The sequence below is a fragment of the Narcine bancroftii genome, chromosome 8 (genome assembly GCF_036971445.1).
Source record: "Narcine bancroftii isolate sNarBan1 chromosome 8, sNarBan1.hap1, whole genome shotgun sequence".
Taxonomy (NCBI): domain Eukaryota; kingdom Metazoa; phylum Chordata; class Chondrichthyes; order Torpediniformes; family Narcinidae; genus Narcine; species Narcine bancroftii.
In genome coordinates, this window is record NC_091476.1 from 25,999,930 (window position 1) to 26,022,802 (window position 22,873).

Here is a 22,873-nt window from a genome sequence, read left to right on the forward strand (position 1 = left end):
GAATTTCAGAAGCAATTTTTAAATACTAGGCTTTGGCAAACTGATAAAACTAACCCCTAATTAATATATCAATGCTGTTTTGAAGTAACAAAATTGCATACAGTATTTCAAAAATATCAAACACTGGCAGGTACTGGAAACTTGAAAGCAGTTGTAATTCAAATCAATTAATTTCAAATAGAATTAGAGAAGACATTGTGCTAACTAATTTTGTTTCATGGCATTAAATTTTAGAAGCAGGTGGCTAGTTAATAAGTAACCCTGTAACAACAATAAGGACGTTGTTATTGCAGTGAAAGGTTTTCAAGATCTTTTCTTTTGTTCAGCAGTATTTTACATTAAAAATGGCAGCACTGCTGCTAATGCGGACCGGACCTAGGAGTGCAGGGAATGACACAGAGACCTATTGCCCAGTTCTACTCCTGTTAAAGAAGCCATTGGTATTTTTTAAATCCTGCAACCATGGGGTCAGTGCCCAAGGTGGTGGCGCTTGGGCTGCACAGCGTACCATGATAGGCTGCAGATTCCGGGGGATTACCACAGGGCACCAGAAATGGGGAGGACAACCCCTGTTGAGAAGGAGAATCAAAGGAGATGATCCTACAGGATGGTGACCACGGCAGTGGACCAGCAAGGGGGTCACAGGCTGCGGGCTGCTGGAGACTGGTTCATGGGAACCAGCTATCGCAACTGGAATTTGAGAGGGTGCTGAGGGCAGGATGGGCTCCCAAAGGGCCTCGGGCGCTGAAGACTTCCTCATCCTATTGTAGGTTTGGATCTGGAACTTGGGTTGCTGATGGATTGAAGAACTGGAGTCTGTGTATTTGCAGAGGCTGCGGGAGTGGTGGAGGCAAATCCATGGTCACTCAGCATTTCTGAAAGGACTCTCTTTTGCTTATCTTTTTGCTATTGTTAGGGGTGCCAGACAATTCTCATGGCAACTTTTATTTTTCTTATGTCAGACAAAAGTTGTAGATCATATAAATGTTTTTAATGTATTATTACATGACAATAAAAGGAACCTTTGAATCTTTGAGATCTTTTTTCAATGTTTATTGGTTTCATCAAATAAATGTTACATAGGTACATGACAACAAAATAAAATATTAATAAATCTTATTTAGCAATAAAAATGGTCTTTAAGTCTATGTAACATTGAAAAGAAGTAAAAAAATCTTTGAAATCTACATATGTTTAATTGAGGAAAGGCTGTTAAGACAATCCAACTCACTTTTTCACTTCAGCCTAATTAAAGTACTGACAAAATTATTTTCATATATTTTCACAGATAAATAAATCCTCCTTGAATAATATATGAACTTAAATTCCCACTAAATTTATTGAACACAAGTGGACTGTCCTTAAAAGTTGAATATGACAATATGATATCGCTTAATAAGCAATTACACACAATGCCAAGGACTTTCATGAAAACAAAATACGTTTTCACAGATGAAATATTTGTTTCTAATTGACCTGGGATGGCTGTGACATACCCAGCAGATTGCATTGCATCTCTTTTGCTTTAATCAGGTAAGAAAATCCCTTCAGTGACTATGTTAGATCAGCCTGTTGTAACAGTACCTGCAATGGCAGCAAGGATTCAAATTCCAAATATAAAATTCTAATTGTAAGAGCAATATCGGAATGATAAATGAAAAAAATATCTATTTATAACTGATCAAGCAATGCCGAATCATTGTATGTGACATTCACTTGATGTATAATATTCATAAGAAACATGGTTATTTAATTTATTAAATTTTCAAGAAAATGTGCTGCATGAGGAAAAACTAGAGTGCATTTGTGTGGCACCTTTAAGAACCAAAGTATGTCCTGAAATGCTGTGCTGTGATTGAAGTGGTTTTGATGTGATGTCATCTTTCATAATATACAACCATTGTTCTTTCAATTTTTTATCAAATAACCCATTTAAGATTAAATGATATATAAAAATGGCCAAATGGTAACATGTTCACCAGTTTACAGATCACCGTTTATTTAATGAAGCAGAGATAAGGAACTATTTTTTTAAATAATCACTCGATGTAACCATGTTCACTTGCGGAGGCAAATGAGGGCTCGTCACAATGAAAGGCAGCATATCTGAGACTGTGAAGAGCTTTCTTACAATTGTACTAAGGCATCAACCTATGTTTCTGTGCTCAGATGTCTCAAGTGAGACTTCAACTCTCAATTTTCTGACCGAGAAGTGATAGTAATACCTATTAAATCATTGCAAATGGAAAAAAAAACAGCTTTGGAAATGAGAGCATGCAATAGCATTATTACCGGTAATTCCAACCATGAATTTTCCTTCATTGTTACCTCACTCCAGCTGGGTAAGTTTTCCAATACTCCAAATCCTCAAGTTGTTCAGAAATTAATTTATTTCAAGTTAATACGAAGCTTATTTTTATATAAAACATAAAATCAAAGTTGTATCTATAATCTTTAATAATGTTACATCCTATCAAACAAATCATCTAGTTTATTCATTAACAATATAGTTATGTATATAAGATATCATTTCCAATGGAAGCAGGTCTTACCTGACCCAGGATAGCAGATATCAAAGAACTTTTTCCACTTCCCACACTGCCACAAATGCCAACCAGTTTACCCTAGAAAACAAAAGAAGCATTGACTGGGGACATAATCCAGAATCTTAAGATTCTAACAGGATGGCTGGATGGACACAAATAGATCAAGACTTCAGCCATGAGGCTACAAGCAGACCATGAGGGATTAGGGAGAAGGTATGTGGTATTAAACAATGGTGGAAGATTTTTCAGTTAACATGATGAAGATAAAAAAGTGCACCCAATCATAAGTATCCAATTTGACTTTTACGCAAAATGTTTCTTCACAAAAATATTCACTATTCAGATAATTGTTTCACATGATGTAATTGAACAGTTAAGATAGAGAGTTGTTGGAATACCTCCCAATGTAAAGAATTGGAAATCCTTACATTAGCTTGAAAAGGCCCAATTTGTTTCAAACCCACATAGAAATAGCGGCATCCTGACAGTGGTATATGCACTAATGAAAAAGGTTAGTAGATTACTTCAATGTGAACTAACTACGCATTCTCACAAATGATCAACTTGACCTCTGACTGAACACAATAATCTCCTCTGTCCCTTTGAAAATTACTGATGTAATGATTAAACATTACTTTTCTCATTCCCAGTTTATCATTTATAAATAGTTCATCAAACATAGATTAAAAAAAACTTACTAAAGAAAATAGCAGCTTCCATTTCATGCTTTAAATGTAATGTGAGCCCATATATAAAATATGAAATTTCATCAAACATCTGTGGGGAGAATGGGGTGGATCATATTCAATCTGACCCACTTAATAGACTTGCCTGACAGAACTCATCCATCTAGCCACATTATCCTTGAAAATTCTGGCTGCCAACCTTGAGATCACTATTGCATGGCCTCAAACAGAGCATTCCATAAATGGCAGCAATGTTTCAAGCTAATGCTGTCAAAGTCCTGGATTCACTATTTTTAAATGATTTAACTTTTAATTAAGTTCAGTGATCTCCATTCAACTGAGAATGGATCATGATAAGATTCAAAGAAATAGAAGATCTTCTTTTCTTTGGCTTGGCTTCGCGGACGAAGATTTATGGAGGGGGTAAAAAGTCCACGTCAGCTGCAGGCTCGTTTGTGGCTGACCAGTCCGATGCGGGACAGGCAGACACGATTGCAGCGGTTGCAAGGGAAAATTGGTTGGTTGGGGTTGGGTGTTGGGTTTTTCCTCCTTTGCCTTTTGTCAGTGAGGTGGGCTCTGCGGTCTTCTTCAAAGGAGGCTGCTGCCCGCCAAACTGTGAGGCGCCAAGATGCACGGTTTGAGGCGTTATCAGCCCACTGGCGGTGGTCAATGTGGCAGGCACCAAGAGATTTCTTTAGGCAGTCCTTGTACCTTTTCTTTGGTGCACCTCTGTCACGGTGGCCAGTGGAGAGCTCGCCATATAATACGATCTTGGGAAGGCGATGGTCCTCCATTCTGGAGACGTGACCCATCCAGCGCAGCTGGATCTTCAGCAGCGTGGACTCGATGCTGTCGACCTCTGCCATCTCGAGTACCTCGACGTTAGGGGTGTGAGCGCTCCAATGGATGTTGAGGATGGAGCGGAGACAACGCTGGTGGAAGCGTTCTAGGAGCCGTAGGTGGTGCCGGTAGAGGACCCATGATTCGGAGCCGAACAGGAGTGTGGGTATGACAACGGCTCTGTATACGCTTATCTTTGTGAGGTTTTTCAGTTGGTTGTTTTTCCAGACTCTTTTGTGTAGTCTTCCAAAGGCGCTATTTGCCTTGGCGAGTCTGTTGTCTATCTCATTGTCGATCCTTGCATCTGATGAAATGGTGCAGCCGAGATAGGTAAACTGGTTGACCGTTTTGAGTTTTGTGTGCCCGATGGAGATGTGGGGGGGATGGTAGTCATGGTGGGGAGCTGGCTGATGGAGGACCTCAGTTTTCTTCAGGCTGACTTCCAGGCCAAACATTTTGGCAGTTTCCGCAAAGCAGGACGTCAAGCGCTGAAGAGCTGGCTCTGAATGGGCAACTAAAGCGGCATCATCTGCAAAGAGTAGTTCACGGACAAGTTTCTCTTGTGTCTTGGTGTGAGCTTGCAGGCGCCTCAGATTGAAGAGACTGCCATCCGTGCGGTACCGGATGTAAACAGCGTCTTCATTGTTGGGGTCTTTCATGGCTTGGTTCAGCATCATGCTGAAGAAGATTGAAAAGAGGGTTGGTGCGAGAACACAGCCTTGCTTCACGCCATTGTTAATGGAGAAGGGTTCAGAGAGCTCATTGCTGTATCTGACCCGACCTTGTTGGTTTTCGTGCAGTTGGATAATCATGTTGAGGAACTTTGGGGGACATCCGATGCGCTCTAGTATTTGCCAAAGCCCTTTCCTGCTCACGGTGTCGAAGGCTTTGGTGAGGTCAACAAATAGAATAGAAGATCTTACACCATGGAAAAAGGCCCTTTATGTTTTAATGTACTAGTGATAAAGAAAGAATACAAGGAACCCATATTATACCACAAATGAAGTCAAAAGCACTGTGTAGAATTTAACAAAGTTCCAGGACTTCCATGTTCATTCCTCAGAAATTTTAGATAAAACCTTTCTTGTCATGGCAGAGTGGAGGAAAAAAATATAGATGTGTGTTATGATTGAGAGAAACATGGAGGGTGAGGGAAAGACTGAGGCAATGGGGCAAGGAAGAGCATCAGAAAGTTGGAGAGAATGGAGGAGTCTTGAAAGGAGATTGAAGGTGGAGAGCCAGGGAGGAGATCATCGCTGGAAAGTTGATTGGACAATCCAAAGAGGATTGACAGAGATTGCAGGGAGAGATCCAAGGAGAGAGTCAAAAATAATTGCTATTTCCAACCCTGAGATCATTTTACCAAATATATTAACATTGTTTGCTCAATTTATTTTTGAATATTTTATTTTTGCTTTTATTCCATAGACATATCAAAATTTTCCATTTTCAAAATATACATATACCACTTCTCCCAGATTTTTTCTTTTACTGAACTCTTCGTGAACATTTCAATACTCTTTTCTTTTAAACAATACAAGACAGTTTAACCAAAATTAAAAAATACAACATTTACTACTTTTACTTAGTTCCATTATAATTATTTTCACAATCTTCTCCCTCAACAACCTTAATTTTTTTTTACAAACTTCACGGAAAGTCTTCCACCTCATTCTTGGTTTTGAAAAATCGCCGGTTCCCTTCGACCCCCAAAGTTGTGGGAATTTAATGCTGATAAGTGTGAGGTGCTTCATTTTGGTAAGAAGAATCAGAACAGGACATACGTAGTAAATGGGAGAGCATTGATGAATACAGAAGAGCAGAAGGATTTAGGAGTAACGGTACATCGTTCCCTGAAGGTAGAAACTCATGTGAATAGGGTGGTGAAGAAGGCTTTTAGTATGCTGGCCTTTATCAATCATTGCATGGAATATAGGAGTTGGGAAGTGATGTTGAGATTGTATAAGGCGTTGGTGCGGCCTAATTTAGAGTTCTGTGTGCAGTTCTGGTCGCCTAATTATAGGAAGGATATAAACAGAGTGGAGAGAGTGCAGAGAAGATTTACCAGAATGTTACCTGGGTTTAAGCATCTAGAGTACAGGGAGAGACTGGGCAGATTAGGTCTTTATTCTTTGGAGCGTAGAAGGTTGAGAGGGGATTTGATAGAGGTATTTAAGATTATGAAAGGGATAGACAGAGTGGATGTGGATAGACTATTTCCGTTAAGAGTAGGAGAGATTGAAACAAGAGGACATGAGTTAAGAGTTAAGGGGCAGAGGTTTAGAAGTAACATGAGGGGGAACTTCTTTACTCAGAGAGTGGTAGCCGTGTGGAATGAGCTTCCGGGAGAAATAGTGGCGGCAGAGTCAATTTTATTATTTAAGAAAAAGCTGGACAGGTATATGGATGAGAAGAAGGTGGAGGGTTATGGTCATTGTGCAGGTAGGTGGGATTAGAGAGGAGTGTTTGGTTCGGTGTGCACTAGAAGGGCCTAATGGCCTATTTCCGTGCTGTAATTGTGATGTTATGTTATGTTATATCATTAAGTATTTCAAATTTTTAGCACATAGTTGTCTTTTCACAAATTCAAATTCTTTTCTTTGTTTAATCAAGGTCAAGCTAAAATCTTGAAAAAAAATAGTAACTTTTCATGATCAACCTTGAGCAGGCCATTTTTCTGCTTAGAGTAATCACATGGTGCTCCCAAAATTATCTCCTGTTCTCAGTAACTTAAAAGACTCACCAGAACTGGTCTTGATCTCTGATCTTCTGGGTCAAAATGTTTGGTGAGCTCTCTCGATATGCAGTTTTTCTTCAAATTTATCTTCTCCCAACACTTGCGAGATCCATTTTTGAAAAAAGTTCACCGGGTCTCATCCCTCGATTCCTTCCTTCAGTCCAATAATTTGGATATTATTCCATCGACTAAAGTTCTCCATATGGTCAATTTTGTCAAGCAGTCCTTGTTTATCTGATGCCCATTCTTTTGCTTTTTTATTCCAAAGCCTCAAGTTTTTCATGCATTTTCGTCAATTCAATCTCTGCTCGACCCATTCTCTCCATCAAGTCTTCAACAAACATTTATTTTGGTCATTTTCTCCATCATATTTCTAATCACCATTTCAACACACATGAATTTATTACTCAAATTCTCCATTTTTTCCAGGATGATGCTGAATTCTTGACCCAACTCCTCAGTTTTATCTGGTTGTGCCAGTCCTGTCACTATTTTTGCATTGCTCCCTTTTGGACTTTCACCCGAGGTTCCCATTTGAATAGGAGCTACTTCAATTTTTGCTCTTGGCTGCCTTGGTTTCCTCGTGCTAGTTTTATCCATTCTTGAAGAAAATCTTGATCTTCAAGTTTTGACCGTCTGTTTGGTACTCTTCATGGAGACCTCAACCAAAACACATCCTTTGCATGGCCACGCCCACATCCACCCATCCTGCTTGTTCAATTTAGTCAGTTTTCAGGGTAAATTTTCAAAAGAGTGAATTACTACCCATTAAAGGACCTTTAGCAGTTAAATATTTGGGAATTACAATTACAAAGAGTTGTAAGAATTTAATAAAAGATCATTTTTTAGGGTTAATTAAGGAGACTAAAGAGTCATTGTCAGGAGGAAATCTTTATGTATAACAATGATTGGACATTTTAATGGAATTAGAATGAGTATTTTACATAAAGTTTTGTATATGTTCCAACCTTTTCCAATTTTTATTCCTAAAACTTATTTTGATTCATTAGATTTGATTATTTCTTCGTATATATGGCAAGGCAACCAGCCCTGTATAAATAAGGCCTATCTTCAAAGGACTGGGGCTTATTTCTTCCAAACAGTTAAATTTAATCTTCCTAATAGGCATTTTTTTTAGTTACTGGTACTTACAACTCAGTTATTTTGCTCAGTCCAAACTTCCTAATTTTCCTTGAATTCCTCAAATCAATATTCTTGATTTACTTTTTTGATATAAAGTTTTATCATGGTGGATCTATAGCAACATTTTATGATAACCTGGTAGTTTTAAAAATATGTTCAAGGAGAGGAATCAAGAATGAATGGGAAAGAGATTTGAACATATCAATTTCAGATGAAGATTGGGATACTATGCTTGACCTAATTAACAATACCTCATTTTGTGCATAACACTGTTTATTACAATTTAAAGTGGTACATAGAATACATACGTCTAAAGCTAAACTATTTCGTTTTTATTCTGACATTGATCCATTATGTGATAAATGTAAAATTTATGAAGCATCTCTGATTCAGATGTTTTGGGATTGTCCAAAAAATTTTGGGGACAATTTTTCCAAACTCTGCTGAGATTCTTAGGATCAAAGTGGAATCTTACCCTTGTATTGATTTGCTTGATTATTCTCAACTGTAAAATATTTCTTTGAATATTAGCTTTCATTTCATTGATAGCCAGATGAGGAATTTTCATGAAGTGGAAAGATAGTTTGGCACCTACTCATATGCAATAGATATTATGTCTTGCTCGAGTTTGGAGAAAATTAGATATATATATGATTGAATTTGACAAGATATGAGGTCCATTTATGGACTATTATCATAATTTGATTACATAAGAATGAGTGCACTGGGGGCTCCCTGCCCGTTGTCCACAAGCTAAGACTTGATTCTTCACATACTATTTGTTGTTGACCGTGTTTAGTGGGAAGGGTAGGATTAGCATGGTGGTGGGGGGGGGGGTGGGGGTTCTCACTCATTTTTCTTTTTTTATTGTTTTTTCTTTATAATTAGAAGAGATTGATTAAACAATTCACCATAAATATATTACAATAATAGAATATGAGCTGAAGTTTTCCTTAAGGAATTCCTATTATATTCAAACATTGTGTACAAGATGATGTATAAATTATTTATGATTCATATTCTGTATGTTATTGTTTTAAGCTGTGTGATTATTGTATGTTCAATATGTAACATGTGTGTCAGATTATAGATATATTTTTTGGGAGATAAATTAGGGCAGGTTTTTTAGTGTAGGTCACATACAAACACTTTAAATCAGATCTTATTTAAAATACTGGAACTCTGATCATGTTAGACAGGCTGGCACCAACAGCCTTTGCTAAATCTTTGGAGAGCCAAGAGGAGAGTGCCCAAGAAACTTCACTAATGGATTGTGGTTTACAAAAAGGCAATAGATGAAATAACTCATCAGAGCTGCAAGCAGTCTGGAGTGGAACTTGCTGTTCTAAGAGGATCATGTAGTTTTGCAAGCAGAGAGAGAAAATAGGCTTTTTTTTCTCTGAGAGAGAGAGAGAGAGAGAGAGAGAGAGAGAGAGAGAGAGAAAGAGAGATAATTCAGTTTTGCAGTTTTACAGTCAGCAACAGCAGCTGGGACTGGAACAGGACAAGCTGGAAAGCTTGTAGAAAAAACCCATTTGGAAGACAGGTTGTGACTGCTTAGTTCAGCCTGGTCAAAGCCCTTGCGGTTCATACAAGAGGAGAGGACAGGCTGCCTAAAGTTTCACTTGAAATAAGAGAAACAGAAAGGAAATCTGTGATGACCTGAAAGAAAGAGGTTATCTTCTGGAGAACCCTGATGGGTCAAGTTTCTTCGCCAAGACACTGAAGTGGCTGGTTACAAGGAATCAGTTGTGGGTGAACAACAAATCTCTCTCTGAAAACCGACAAGAACCTTCCTGAGCGGTAACCATTTACCTTTCAAGCACCAAAGCCTGGTGAACTTCATAAATGTTAAATTCTGTGCACAATATAAGAATTGCTTGCAACCAGTGAACCTGGAGAAATGAGAAGTGATTAGATAAAATTTGATCCTGTTTTCATGTTTAAAGATAATTAAAAGCAACTTTTGTTTAAGTAACCATTTGTCTTGGTGAATATCTATGCTGCTAGTTTTTTGGGTCCTCTGGGTTTGTAACACATGTAATATTTCTCTCTTCCAAACTAATAATGATATATTAAAAATAAAAAGAAGAAGAATTGTTAGGCTGATGTGGAATCGTAGTGATGGATGTCACCTCGAATATGAAGAATATACAAGAATTCACCATAACAATGGATGGATTTTACGTGAATCTTCAGAGCATTGTGGTTAAATATATATTTGAGTAATGCAGAAACAGGACTTAACCCTCCAGTTGAGACCTGCATCATTTGTTGACCTTTTCATTCCAACCTGCATAATAGAAATAACTTCATTAAATAAGAAAATACATTACAGACCAAATGACAGCATTGTGCATGCCAAGTGCTCTTAGTGTGCATTCATGATATATGCACAGAAGTAAACCTTTCATTCTATGGAAGTGTGCTATTTGCTAGGAAAGTGGTCAATAACATTGATCAATCAGGTTTCAAAAACATGTAACATTCTACTGAATTCCTACATAAAATGTGAAACAAAATACATTTTTTGGCCATTGTTCAATTATATTTAATGTCAAAACCAATTTGTTAAATTTTTCATCTTGGAAATGAAAATAAATTAATTGACTTCAGCTCACCACAGATCTATGTGATTTAGTTTTAGATTTATCAACTCTGGGGGAAAAGGCTATGACTATATATCTTTCAATGTCCCTCATGCTTTTATAAATCAGTGCAGAAGAATGGCAATCTAGAAATAGTTATGCATCTACTATAAATATATCAGTCATGTACCAGATATTACATTTTCTTGTCCTGAATGGTTTGTTTTAAATAAAAGCATCCTTTAAATAAAAGCAGTCATTTATGTTGTCTTCTTCCAAGCTGGAATTCATTGCACTTTCTAAACTGAAATGCTCTCTGATCAAATTTTGATTATAATTTGATTAATCTGTTGTAACAATAAATTAGAATTTATTGAAATAAAATGTTATAATTTCAGTTTATCGATAGAATAAAACATTTCATCTCTACATTGAATAATAATTATTTCCTTATTTTCTATGAGCTAAATCAAGGGAGATTTGTTAGATTCAGGTATTTATAACAATACCAATTACACTGATAAAGAGAAACTAGGGTATTGGAATAAATGTGAGGCTTTGCGCTTTGGAAGGATGAACAAAGGTAGGTTATACACTATAAATGGTAGGACACTGAGCAATGCAGTAGGACAGAGGAATCTGGACATCACAGGCAGATAGGTTCGTAAAGAGAGCTTTTAGCACATTGACTGGGATGTTATGGTGAATAAGACATTGGTTAGGCCAAATTTGGAGTATTGTGTGCAGTTTTGGTCACCTAACTACAGGAAGGATATCAGTAAGATTGAAAGAGTCCAGATTTACTACGTTGTTGCCTGGAGTCGAAGAACTGAGTTAGAGGGAAAGGTTAAACAGTTTGGGACTTTATTCCCTGGACCATTGTAAAATGAGGGGAGATGTGATAGGTATTTAAAAGTATGAGAGGGGCTAGACAGAGTAAATGTAGATATGCTTTTTTCACTGAGGGTAGGTGAGATACAAACCAGAGGACATGGCTTAAGAGTGAAAGGGGAAAAGTTTAGGGGAGAACATCTTCACAAAGAGATTGGTGGAGTGTGGAATGAGCTGCCAGCTGAGGTGGTGAATGTGGGCTCAATTTTAATATCAAAGAAGAATTTGGACAGCTACATGGATCGGAGTGGTATGGAGGGCTATGGTCTGGGTGCAGGTCAGTGGGACTAGGCTGAAAGGTAGTAAGACACAGACTAGAAGGGCCTGTTTCTGTGTTGTAGTGTTCTATAGTTCTAACTATAGACTTTCAATGCCAAAGTGTAAAAGTTGTTCTTCTGTCTGTGAATAAAGTTTTGAGATTCAATAAAAGAAAAAGGTTTTGAATGTCCAAAGTAAAGATTTAAAACAGTACAAGAATCCTGAAGTTCAGCAGTTTGTAAACATTATTTTAAAATACCTGTTCAACCTTTAAGTTGATGTGGTGCAAGGTTGTGTGGAATTTGGATTTTGGCGATGATAAATTAGCATGTAAGTTATCGTTGTCAAATTGCATTTTAGTGCCATCCAACAGATGATCATTTTGTTTGGCAAGAGAATTTTCTCGGTTAGCTTCAACATAAAGATTCAATTGTTTCTTCTTCTTCCCTTCCACCTGCCTTTTCTTCATCTCCTTCGTATCACTCTTGTTCAAATCTGAGGTACTGCTGCCTTCCCATGCTAAGGTAGCATCACAAAATTCTATGACATTACTTGGGCTAATGGGCTGTTTCCTTATGACTTCTAGTTCTTCCATTAAAAGTAAATGCTGCAGAAGAGAAAAAAAGGAATAAGATTTTGATCAAAACAATGCACAAAATTGCTAAAATATTATCAAACTACTGAGTTTTGTACTTGAGAAATAGACATAAATTAAATTTTGGAAGTAATTTCCTCTAATTTATATTTACGTGAGGTACTTTTCAATGGTAAAGACATAACATAAGTTATTAACAGCAATTTAATTGCTGTGATTATGCCGTGAATTTGCCGTGATTATGGGGTGGATGAAAATTAGCCAATTTTATTTCATTCAGCTACTCTTTGCAGCTCTGGTGACAAAAGTTACTTCAATCCGGCTGTGGCATTTTATGAAGAATTTACAGTTTGAATTTTGAAATTCATTGCTTCCTCAGTTTTTCTTTGTAAATGTTTGAACTTGTAGGTAATTTTTAAGAGATAACATGAAACATTTCTCAAATTATCATCAGGTGCTCATAGAGAGATATAACTGAAGTCTTTCAAATTTGAACTGGGAAATTCAAATAAACTGCCAATTTTCTATTCCATTATCTAGGCTGACATTTCAGTTCAATTCTGTGATGTGCTTTGTTGTTGAATGTATCTCCTTGGAGCAGTGGTGGCCACCTTCATGTGACCCTCCTGCAAACATACATTTTCCCCTTTTAACCTATCAAGGTAGGAGTGGGATTATTCTTTCGTGTGGCCATGATGTCTGTCTTTCGGTTACCAACTTAACTAGGTGCAATAAAAATAATCAGAATAATTAACTTTATCAACATATATATTAGTGTTTTAGCTTATTTTAACTGAACCCCTGTTTTAGGAATCTTATATACATTACATTTGCAGTATTAATGAATATTTCATTGAAATCTAATAACTGTACCTTAAATCTGCCTACAGCCACAGATGCCTCTGACAGGGCTTTTACAGATATAGGTGTGATTTTCAGGGCATAGGTCATTGCATTAAAGACTGCAACAACTGTAAATGCCTATATGAATAAAGAAAACAAAATTAGAATTAGTCTTCTCAGTGAAAATGCTGGAAATATGAAGTGAACAGGCAGCATTCAAAAGAGCATAACTGATAGATATTTCAAATAGAAATTAAATTTGAATGATGAAAATCAAAGAAGATTAAATGCTCAGTATTCAACCTAATGATGACTTTTAGTCCTAAAACAAACAAGGTAAACCTTTATAAATCACTTACTTGGTCTCGCAGCCAATAATCAAAAAGAACAAATTAGTTAAAATGTACAGTGGTCATGTAATCTGGAAGAGAGGGAGCTCAAGGTAGAAATGTTAAAAGGACTATGTGCTTACTTATAGAAAGGTCAATCTGAAATGAATTTCCAGTGCCAAACTCTATGATCTGGCTGGACTCCTTGATAGGTCTTCCTTTGCAGTGAAGGAATACTTCTGTATGCAGTCCATCCATGCTATCATTGGACCACATTTTTATGAATGAAAGTTATGGAAGTAGATCCAGGAATGTACTGCATGTCGAGGATGTTATGTCGATGTATAAGGGCGTCTATGCATTAATGCTTTGAATCAGTAAGAAAAGGCATGGAGTTTGCAGAACACATGACATTTTTTCATTGACATTTTATCACATTGTGCACAAAAACATTCTATTTTGCCATATTTCTATGGTCTATGACATCTCATGGTTGTCGATTGCAAGGAGACAATGCTTCACCCAAATATCTGGGCTTAGGCTAAGCCATCATAGCCAATGGTAAATGCAACAGACTTAATCATGCATCTGAAAATGCTATCATGTTATCATAGTTCCATGAACTATGATTAGTTTACCTGAGCTGCTGTTAGATCATATCCCATTGCCATGTGGAGTGTGAAGGTGCAGCTACTGGATACTACAACCACAATTGGAGCAACTCCAACTGTAATACTCTGCACATAACCTGCTTTTTCCAAGAAGTGTCTCTCTCTACTTCTGATCACTGTAAAGGGAAATGAACATTGTCAATGTTTTACTCAGTAAGGGTTCAAATAATGAAGGAAGTGGAATTAATTTCATGGGATTAGGTATTAAAAATAAAAAAAAGAGACAAATATTGAACAACATGGCAATTATTGTGCTAAAAACTCATATTTTTCACGTGGCAGAGAAGGATTGTTTTAATCGTGACCCATTTCACTACAATTAGATATATTTCTGTTCAGTTTTCTGTGAAAACTGAAATCAGTAATCTAACCATTTTACTTCACCTGTATTTTTGTGACAAAATATGAAACAGAATTGAGATCTATCAAAATCCTGTCCTCTTTTTCTAATGTGGCATGTAGCAAATAACCATTCATAAAGTGAGTGTCTAAATTAAGTAAGGGGAGGTGTTGGCAATTATATCAAGGAAGGCTATAACAGTACAGCTACAGCACCCTATAAACCCATTGGTTCATACTTTCAACTTACAGTGAACCTTTTCAGCAAACAATTTTTCCCAGGTGTACATTTTAATGAACTTGATGCAGTTTAGAATTTCATTCATCAGCTGCACACGCCTGTCCGTGACTGCAATACATTGCTTCCTGAAATAAGTTGTCAGTCTGGACATAAACATCTAAGAAAACATGAGAAAAATACATTGCCTGTCAAAGTTAAATCAAGAAGTGAGCTGAGATGATTAATTCAAAAGCTGTGAATCATTGTATCTTTTTCCAATCATGGGTTGGACAAGCTCAATTAAAGTCATCACCCAAGATCAACATCGAAATGCTACTCCTCAAACTAAATTTGATTCTGAATAATTACTCAATTCAGACGTCAACAGAAAAAGCTGGCAAACAATAAGCCAATCAATAATCTGAAAGTGGAAATGACAAATTAATGTTTAGCGTCAGGCCTTGAAAGTGAACAAATATTTTCATGAAATTGGAACAAAGAGGAAACTGAACAAATATGAAAAGGAAGTACAGTAAAATACCTATTATCCGGCACTCAATCAACTGGCAAAATATCAAGAAAATAAATAAATAAATTTTAAATAAGCAAGAACAAATAACGTTTTAATAAAACGTTTAAAATTGTAAAAGATAAAGTTATCCAAAGAAACACACAGCCCCTTAAAAATGGGAGCAAACATTCAACCAGCGGAGTGCCCCGAAGGTGCCCCGCTCGCAGCAGCTGTTTCAATAAAATCGTGTTTGAATAAAATGGCAGTGCCAGGATGAAGAGCTGGCCAGTGGCGCTCACTGCTGGGGTGACTCTCTCAAAAATCTTCCTATCCCTGCCAGGTAGGTGTCTTTATTTTTATTAGTATTAGGTATATTAGTAAGGCTTTAACTGTAAACTTGGGGAAGGGGTTAACTAGGACGGCAGCACAGTTAGCGCACTGTCTAGTGCAACACTGTTACAGCACTTGCGAATTGTGTTTGAATTTAAAGGAAGGTGTGCCAAGGGCCTGACCGGGACACTTGCGTGGAGGTGAATCAGGTTGTGCTGAGAGTCTGACTGGGAAAATAGGATGAAGAGCCCATCGATGTTGTTTGCTGCTGGTACAATTCTCCTAGAGTGTCTCCCTATCCCTGCCTAGTAAGAGTCTATATGTTTATTAGTATTAGATATATTAGTAAGGCTTTATCTGTAAACTTGGTGCAATGCTGTTATTGCACCAGTGGCTGGTGTTAGAATTTACATTTTGTAAGTTATGGGTATTACTTGATTAAGGTGAACTTTACATCATTAAAGATTATAATACTGATTTTATTTTCAAATTACTTTACATTTCGCACTATCTTTTGTCTTTTAAATGGTTTATTCTTAATGTAGGTTTATTAGTTTGGCATTTTAAGAGTGCCTCAATCAACTGTAAAATTCGCACTTCTGACACCCGTGATCCCCATAATGGTGGATAATGGGAATTTTACTGTATTCGCAAAGCGAAATAACCTGATTTATACAACAAGTTATAGCAAGCTGCTGAGGAACTTTTTTTAGTGTAGACAATGGAAATAAGCATGACATACATGAAAGATAGTGAATGAAAAATGGAGATACAGCACAGGAGGGTGGACTACATGTTCCAACAGTACTGTATTTAGCAAAGAGATACAAATCAGATGTAGAATTAAAAGGCAGAAAATTCATTTTGGACATTGACAAAGAAGAACTGACTGGCCTTCATTTACTTAAATGCCAGTGGTGAGAGGGAGAGGGGTGGAGGGGGAGTGATTGGTGGGGAAGGATGAGTGCATGAGGGAGTCAAGGAGTGAGCAGTCCCTATGGAGAGCAGAGAGGGGAGAAGATGTGTCTGGTAGTGGGAGCCTATTGCAAGTGCCTTCTGTTGGGATTGCTCCCTCCATGACTCCTTTCCCTGTGACCACTGGAGGTGCCACACTTGTGCCCACACCTCCTCCCTCACTACAGTTCAGCGCTCCAAATAGGCCTTTCAAGTGAAGCAACATTTCACTTGTGCACCTGCAGGATTGATTTACTGCATCTGCTGCTCCCTTTGTGGCCTTCTCTACATCGGAGAGACAGGGCATAGATTGAGAGATTGCTTCAGTAAGTACCTTTGCTCTGTCTGAATCAGTGACAGAGAACTCCCAGCGGCGAAACATTTCAGTTCTGCATCACACTCACAACTCACATGTCTGTCCATGGGCCCATGCATTATCCACCAAGACCATGCATTAATTGGAGGAACAACACCTGATTTTCCATCTGGACACTCTCCAACCGGATGGCATTAATGTTGACTTTTCTGGTTTCTGTTAATCTGCTCTCCTTTCTCCTCCCTTCACTTCGCCTGTCAGCTCTCCACCCCCTTCTCTCTTTATTCACTGAGCCATGCTTGCTGCTACGCCCTCCCTCCCTTCTCTACCTATTACCTTCTGCCTTTGTGGTCATGCCTCCCCCCCCCCCCCACGCCTTCTCTCTTTACCTTTATATTCGTATGCTTGTTGACATTTTACCGTACCTTGATAAAGGGCTCAAGCCTTAAATTTCAGTTACATATTTTTATCTTTGCTATAGAAAGGACACTAGCTTGATCTACTGAGTTTATCCAGCATTGTGTTTTTTCACTCCTACCCATGGTGTTTGCAGACTTTCATGTTTTCATGGTGACAAAGGATGTAATTTCAAGTATTTGTACAAAGGATTCAGTGCCTACCAGTAATGGATAGATAAGAATGAAGACAGCTGATCCTAGCAGAGCAGTCGGACCTAAAAACAAAGCTGTGTAGATAATTCCTAATATGGCAACAAGAGGACCTCCTGTCAACATGGATCCCACAGATGCCGCTTCGAAGAGACGTTGTCCATCATTTGAGCAAATGTTCACCAACTACAAATGAAAATGCTAAAGTAAATGTTAAATTCTGCAACATCTAAATGGAATGGAAGGAACACAAAATGGTTACATCGAAAGTAGAACCCAGCCCGCTCATTGAGTCAATACTGGCCCATTCTACTACTTCAGCTACTTTTAGAACAGTACAACTGAATCTGCCCCCATTACCACGACTGATATTCCATTCCAGAACATATGTGTGCAAAAAAAAAAGATATATTTAAAGCAGGGAGCACACTTTTTAAGAGCTGACAACAAAAAAAAACTTACTTCTCCAACTGTGACATCTTTTGTGTTTCGTAGTTTAAGTATTTTTTCAAAGGCCAGAGTAAGTAATGCACCCCTGAGTCGAGTCCCAGTGCGATAGTTTAAAGCCCAGGTCAGTGCAAAAGACCATGAACGTACTAACTCTGCCATAAAAATGCCCAAAACCAAGAGCAGTCCATATTCAAGGTGCGACTCTGGTGCTTGTACATACTCCAACAGTCTCCTAATGACAACGGCCTGTGTGAATAAAATAGATTAAATATTACTCTATATCATGGAAAAATGTCAAAGAAAATATTACATAATACATTTATGATTTTATTATTTGTTTATTAATGTAACTATTTTCAAAGCATTTTCTCTTTAGTAAGTAAGAAGTCATCAGAAGTAAACAGATACAGCAGTGTTGTGAGGTGTGGGAGGAATTATTCCCAAAATCTTGACTTTTTATGTCATAAAGTCAATATAGATAGTTGATTTATCAGTCATAAAAGCCTGAAATAGATAACATGATTGCTTATCGAAAATAAATTTGATTTTTTTCCTGAAGCTGTCAGAGAACAGAGATAATTGAAATACTAAAATTGAAGCCATTTCATATTAATCTGATAGACAGATTATTTTATTGACAATCAATTGACCTCCAGCTTTATCACTATACTCAAGGACAAAGCATTTAAATTTCTGAACTGACATGCAAATGTTTACACCAGCCACAGCTGGCAAATGTATGACAAGCACATTCATTTAAACTGGGTTACTGACCTTGACTATTTGTTTTTAAAAAAACTTTTCACTGTACCTTCTTGAGAAATCCGCAAAGGATTCAAGTAATCTTTCAGCGGTATGACATTTCAGGATGCAGATACATTTCCCTGCTTTTTAGCTGTTTGTGCAAAAATATTATTCTGAAGCTGTAGTCAAGGTTTGAAGGTTATAAAATTAAACATACTGTCAGCAAAGTCTATTTGTTTGTCTCATATTTCTGAAATCAATTTACCCAGCCTTGCTGATTTAGCCTTCATACTCCATTTATTCCTTGACCTCAATATCATTTAGCACAGAAACACAAAATCTGAGTGACACCATTTCTGTCATTTTAAATTCCAAGTTTCTACATTGCAGGATGGTTACAAATAACACATGGGAACAATTGGCACTTGAGGCATATCAGAACAAATTGATTTTGCTTCCTAGTGATTTAAATTTTTTTTTAACTGAACTATTCAATAAATAAATATTGAGCATGCAAAACTCTGAGGATGTAGCCCTCTGAAGTAGGGCTTTTGAATATTGCTTGCATTCCTTTAATGTATTTAAATTTAAAAATTTTAATGCAAATATTTTGCATGGTAACAGGCCATTTTGGCTCACAAGTCTGTGCTGCCAAATTTACATCCAATTAACCTACATTACTGGTTCATTTCAAATGGTGGGAGGAAACCACTGTCACGGTGGCTAGTGGAGAGCTCGCCATATAACACGATCTTGGGAAGGCGATGGTCCTCCATTCTGGAGACGTGACCCACCCAGCGCAGCTGGATCTTCAGCAGCGTGGACTCGATGCTGTCGACCTCTGCCATCTCAAGTACTTCGACGTTAGGGATGAAAGCGCTCCAATGGATGTTGAGGATGGAGCGGAGACAACACTGGTGGAAGCGTTCTAGGAGCCGTAGGTGATGCCGGTAGAGGACCCATGATTCGGAGCCGAACAGGAGTGTGGGTATGACAACGGCTCTGTATACGCTTATCTTTGTGAGGTTTTTCAGTTGGTTGTTTTTCCAGACTCTTTTGTGTAGTCTTCCAAAGGCGCTATTTGCCTTGGCGAGTCTGTTGTCTATCTCATTGTCGATCCTTGCATCTGATGAAATGGTGCAGCCGAGATAGGTAAACTGGTTGACCGTTTTGAGTTTTGTGTGCCTGATGGAGATGTGGGGGGGATGGTAGTCATGGTGGGGAGCTGGCTGATGGAGGACCTCAGTTTTCTTCAGGCTGACTTCCAGGCCAAACACTTTGGCAGTTTCCGCAAAGCAGGACGTCAAGCGCTGACTGTAATAGGAATTACAGCACTGGCTGTAATAGGAATAGGACAAGTATACGTCTCCTTTCTCAGGATGACAATCAATAGTAACCACTCTGAAAGCTAGTATGATCCGTTTGTCCGTTTTGGGCAGTAGTTCAAGTGCTGAAGTCTGCAGCCAGAGCAACCAGCTCTATAAATTACTAACCATGGAATTGCAGGTTTTCCTAAATCAGAAAGAAGAGGCTTCCAGAAACAATTCATAAGCACAAGGGAAGCACATCATACAAGTCCACCTTTTAAATTATTCTAGGCAGATTAATAATAAAAACAATTTGTTACATTATAGTGTTTGAAAATAAACTAATTATTATCACATTCAAATTTGATCTGTGGTTTCTTGTTATTGTTTCTTAGAATTCTCAGGAAATCTTTGCTATAGAGGTTTGCTGAATGGTTTTACCAAAGAGCCAATGGTGAAATGAATTGACGAAAAATGTTCATTAATGCTGAAGAGTTTTTTGTAACTTTTAGGTAAAGGGAAATTGGGATTTTGTTGAAAATTATCTGGTAGTGACTAAGAGAAACAGTATAGATACATTGTTTAAAAAGTGAAGAGGAAAGTTATAATTATATTGAAAAAGCTAGATTGATTAAATGATTGATTCAATTGATTGATTTTTCTGTCCTCAATCCTGATCTATCTATGCATTGGTCAACCATTTCTATCCATGGATTTTTTTTCTGTCATGGAACTTGTTTTCCAGGTGAATTTGGCTATTCCATAAATTATAATGGATGCATCCAGTTCCAAATTGTGTAAGCTGACACAAATCTAAGCAATCATGTACTGAGTAAAATGCAAAGCAAATGCATGGTTCTGAGGTGCACTTGACTTTGGGCACTCTAAAGATGACAAGGTTTCATGGCAGTGCTTTTGATCAACAGTATAATCTAAAAGGATCAGTAATGGAAACCTGAATTAACTGGGCAAACCCTATCAAATTTTCAAGAGTTGATCTTCATTCCATATGGTGATTATCTTCCATAACACCCTGCCCTGGGCTCCTCCAATTCTCACCCTTTGAACCCAAATCCATCCTCTGACATCTCCCACATCTCTCCCTCTGATCCCAGCCCCCAATCATCTCAAGTAACAGCTCCCTCCCAGCCAACATGTGCAATAAAAAATTGCATCCTGAATATGTTGGACTGTCGTTCAAGTCTAAAATTTGATTCTGCTTTGCAGTGACTTATTCAACTAACCCACAGAGTACATAACTTGTTCAGAGTTTATAGAAAGAAGTATCACTCACAGGTCCAACAAAGCTGGCTAACATTGTAATCATCAGGCAGCCAACAGCTATGAAAGTGCGTGTTTGACAGAACCGCAAAGCTACTCGTCCTAGAGAGGCCTTTTCTTGTCCATGCTGCTTCAGTTCATCCTGCCATAGCTTCTCAAAGCTGCATTATCAACAGAAATAAAAAGAATACAAACTGGAAATAGAACATGTTCAGATTTTTTTAAATGATATACTTTAACAACATTATGATACTTGAAAAATACAGGTGCTTTAACAATTATTACAGCTGATTTCAGTCAACAAATACATTAAAACAAGGTTCAAAATCCCTTTTAAAATCAAAAAATAGTTGTGACAGAAAATCTCCTATGTGAAATATTTCTATGTGAAATAATTCTGAGATACCCATGTGTACACATTATCCAGATGGAATTTGAACATACTCCAAATGGATTGCAATCCAAAAAAGATAGACTGCTTAGGTCAGAACTAGTTGCAGGTGGCCATGGACATTGGTACAGTACCAATTATGGACATACATTACCTCCTGTCTGTGGGATTGTGCTTCTCCAATCACCCCTCCCCCCAACATTTTGTTCAGGCTCCTGCCTACATTTTGCTCATACCTTGATGAAGGGTTCAAGCCTGAAACATTGGTTATGTACCTTTATTTTTGATATATGAATCACGCTGTTAGATCTGCTGAATTTCTCAAACATTGTGTATTTTTACATAGCTTTATCAAATTAACTTCCTGATGTTGATATAAAGATTTTCATGTCTTGTTTGTGCTTCCGAAACAATTTTATAGGAAGGTTACTTGACCATATCACTTCACACTTTGATGTACTAAATTTCATCTGACGAATGTTTCACAGCCTTTCAAATTTTATTCTGTTGGAATTTTACACATTTGGTGTAATAAATGTATGTGGTTTAAAATTAATTTCGCACTATACAGTATTCCAGGATCAATGTGCAATTGTACAAGTAATAATAACAAATTTCTTAGCAAACTGATCAATTATCTTACAGAAAGAAGAATAGTCCAAAGATTCTATATCCAAGATGGAACCAAAGTACCTGAAGCCTATTGCTGCTATGGTACCAACTGTACTCCAAGGAAAAAAAACCACAAAATGAATGACTATGGAAATACAGAGTTTACATGGATAATCCAGTCAAACATTTCAAACCCTCTTGCTTCAATATCTATACACAATCAACACCTCAAGGTTGAATAATGATCAGACTAAATTGTTCCTGCAACTATTTCCTCATCAAACCATAATAATTGAGAAATTTAGACAGCTACGTCATCATGTGTCAAACTTCTGGCATGGATGATATTTCCATGTCACGGATGCAAGCAATGAAGACATTCTCCTTAATTCTTGTTCCCTCCACTAGCACTAAAACAAACCCCAACAATTTAACTAATCTCGTGCCTGCCATAACTTGCAGTGACACTGATTTTCCATCCCCCATTTTCCTTATTGCATAAGCAAACTAGTACAGCTCCATTCTATCCATAGAGAGTAGCTGATCATATACTATGGTTCTTTGAAAAGATGCATACTCAATATTACTGAAGCCACATCTGGAACAGAGGGTGTAGAGTCAAGATAGGATTACAACTTTATTATGGGGGTTGGGGTCACTAATGCGGTGGTGGAAGTTTGTGA

General features: G+C 37.6%; 1 protein-coding gene across 7 annotated transcripts in view; it reads right to left on the reverse strand.

Annotated features, from left to right (window-relative positions):
- Positions 1 to 22,873, reverse strand: part of LOC138740516 (ATP-binding cassette sub-family C member 5-like) — a 110,713-nt gene that overhangs the window by 65,366 nt on the left and 22,474 nt on the right. For all 7 annotated transcript variants that reach the window (XM_069893276.1, XM_069893280.1, XM_069893278.1 and 4 more), the window contains 8 exons: positions 21,201 to 21,348; positions 17,868 to 18,101; positions 17,418 to 17,591; positions 14,717 to 14,864; positions 14,095 to 14,243; positions 13,158 to 13,265; positions 11,949 to 12,296; positions 2,553 to 2,624 (listed from right to left, as the gene is read on the reverse strand). In XM_069893276.1, the coding sequence (XP_069749377.1) occupies positions 2,553 to 2,624; positions 11,949 to 12,296; positions 13,158 to 13,265; positions 14,095 to 14,243; positions 14,717 to 14,864; positions 17,418 to 17,591; positions 17,868 to 18,101; positions 21,201 to 21,348 (1,381 nt within the window). The remainder of the gene's footprint in view (positions 1 to 2,552; positions 2,625 to 11,948; positions 12,297 to 13,157; positions 13,266 to 14,094; positions 14,244 to 14,716; positions 14,865 to 17,417; positions 17,592 to 17,867; positions 18,102 to 21,200; positions 21,349 to 22,873) is intronic.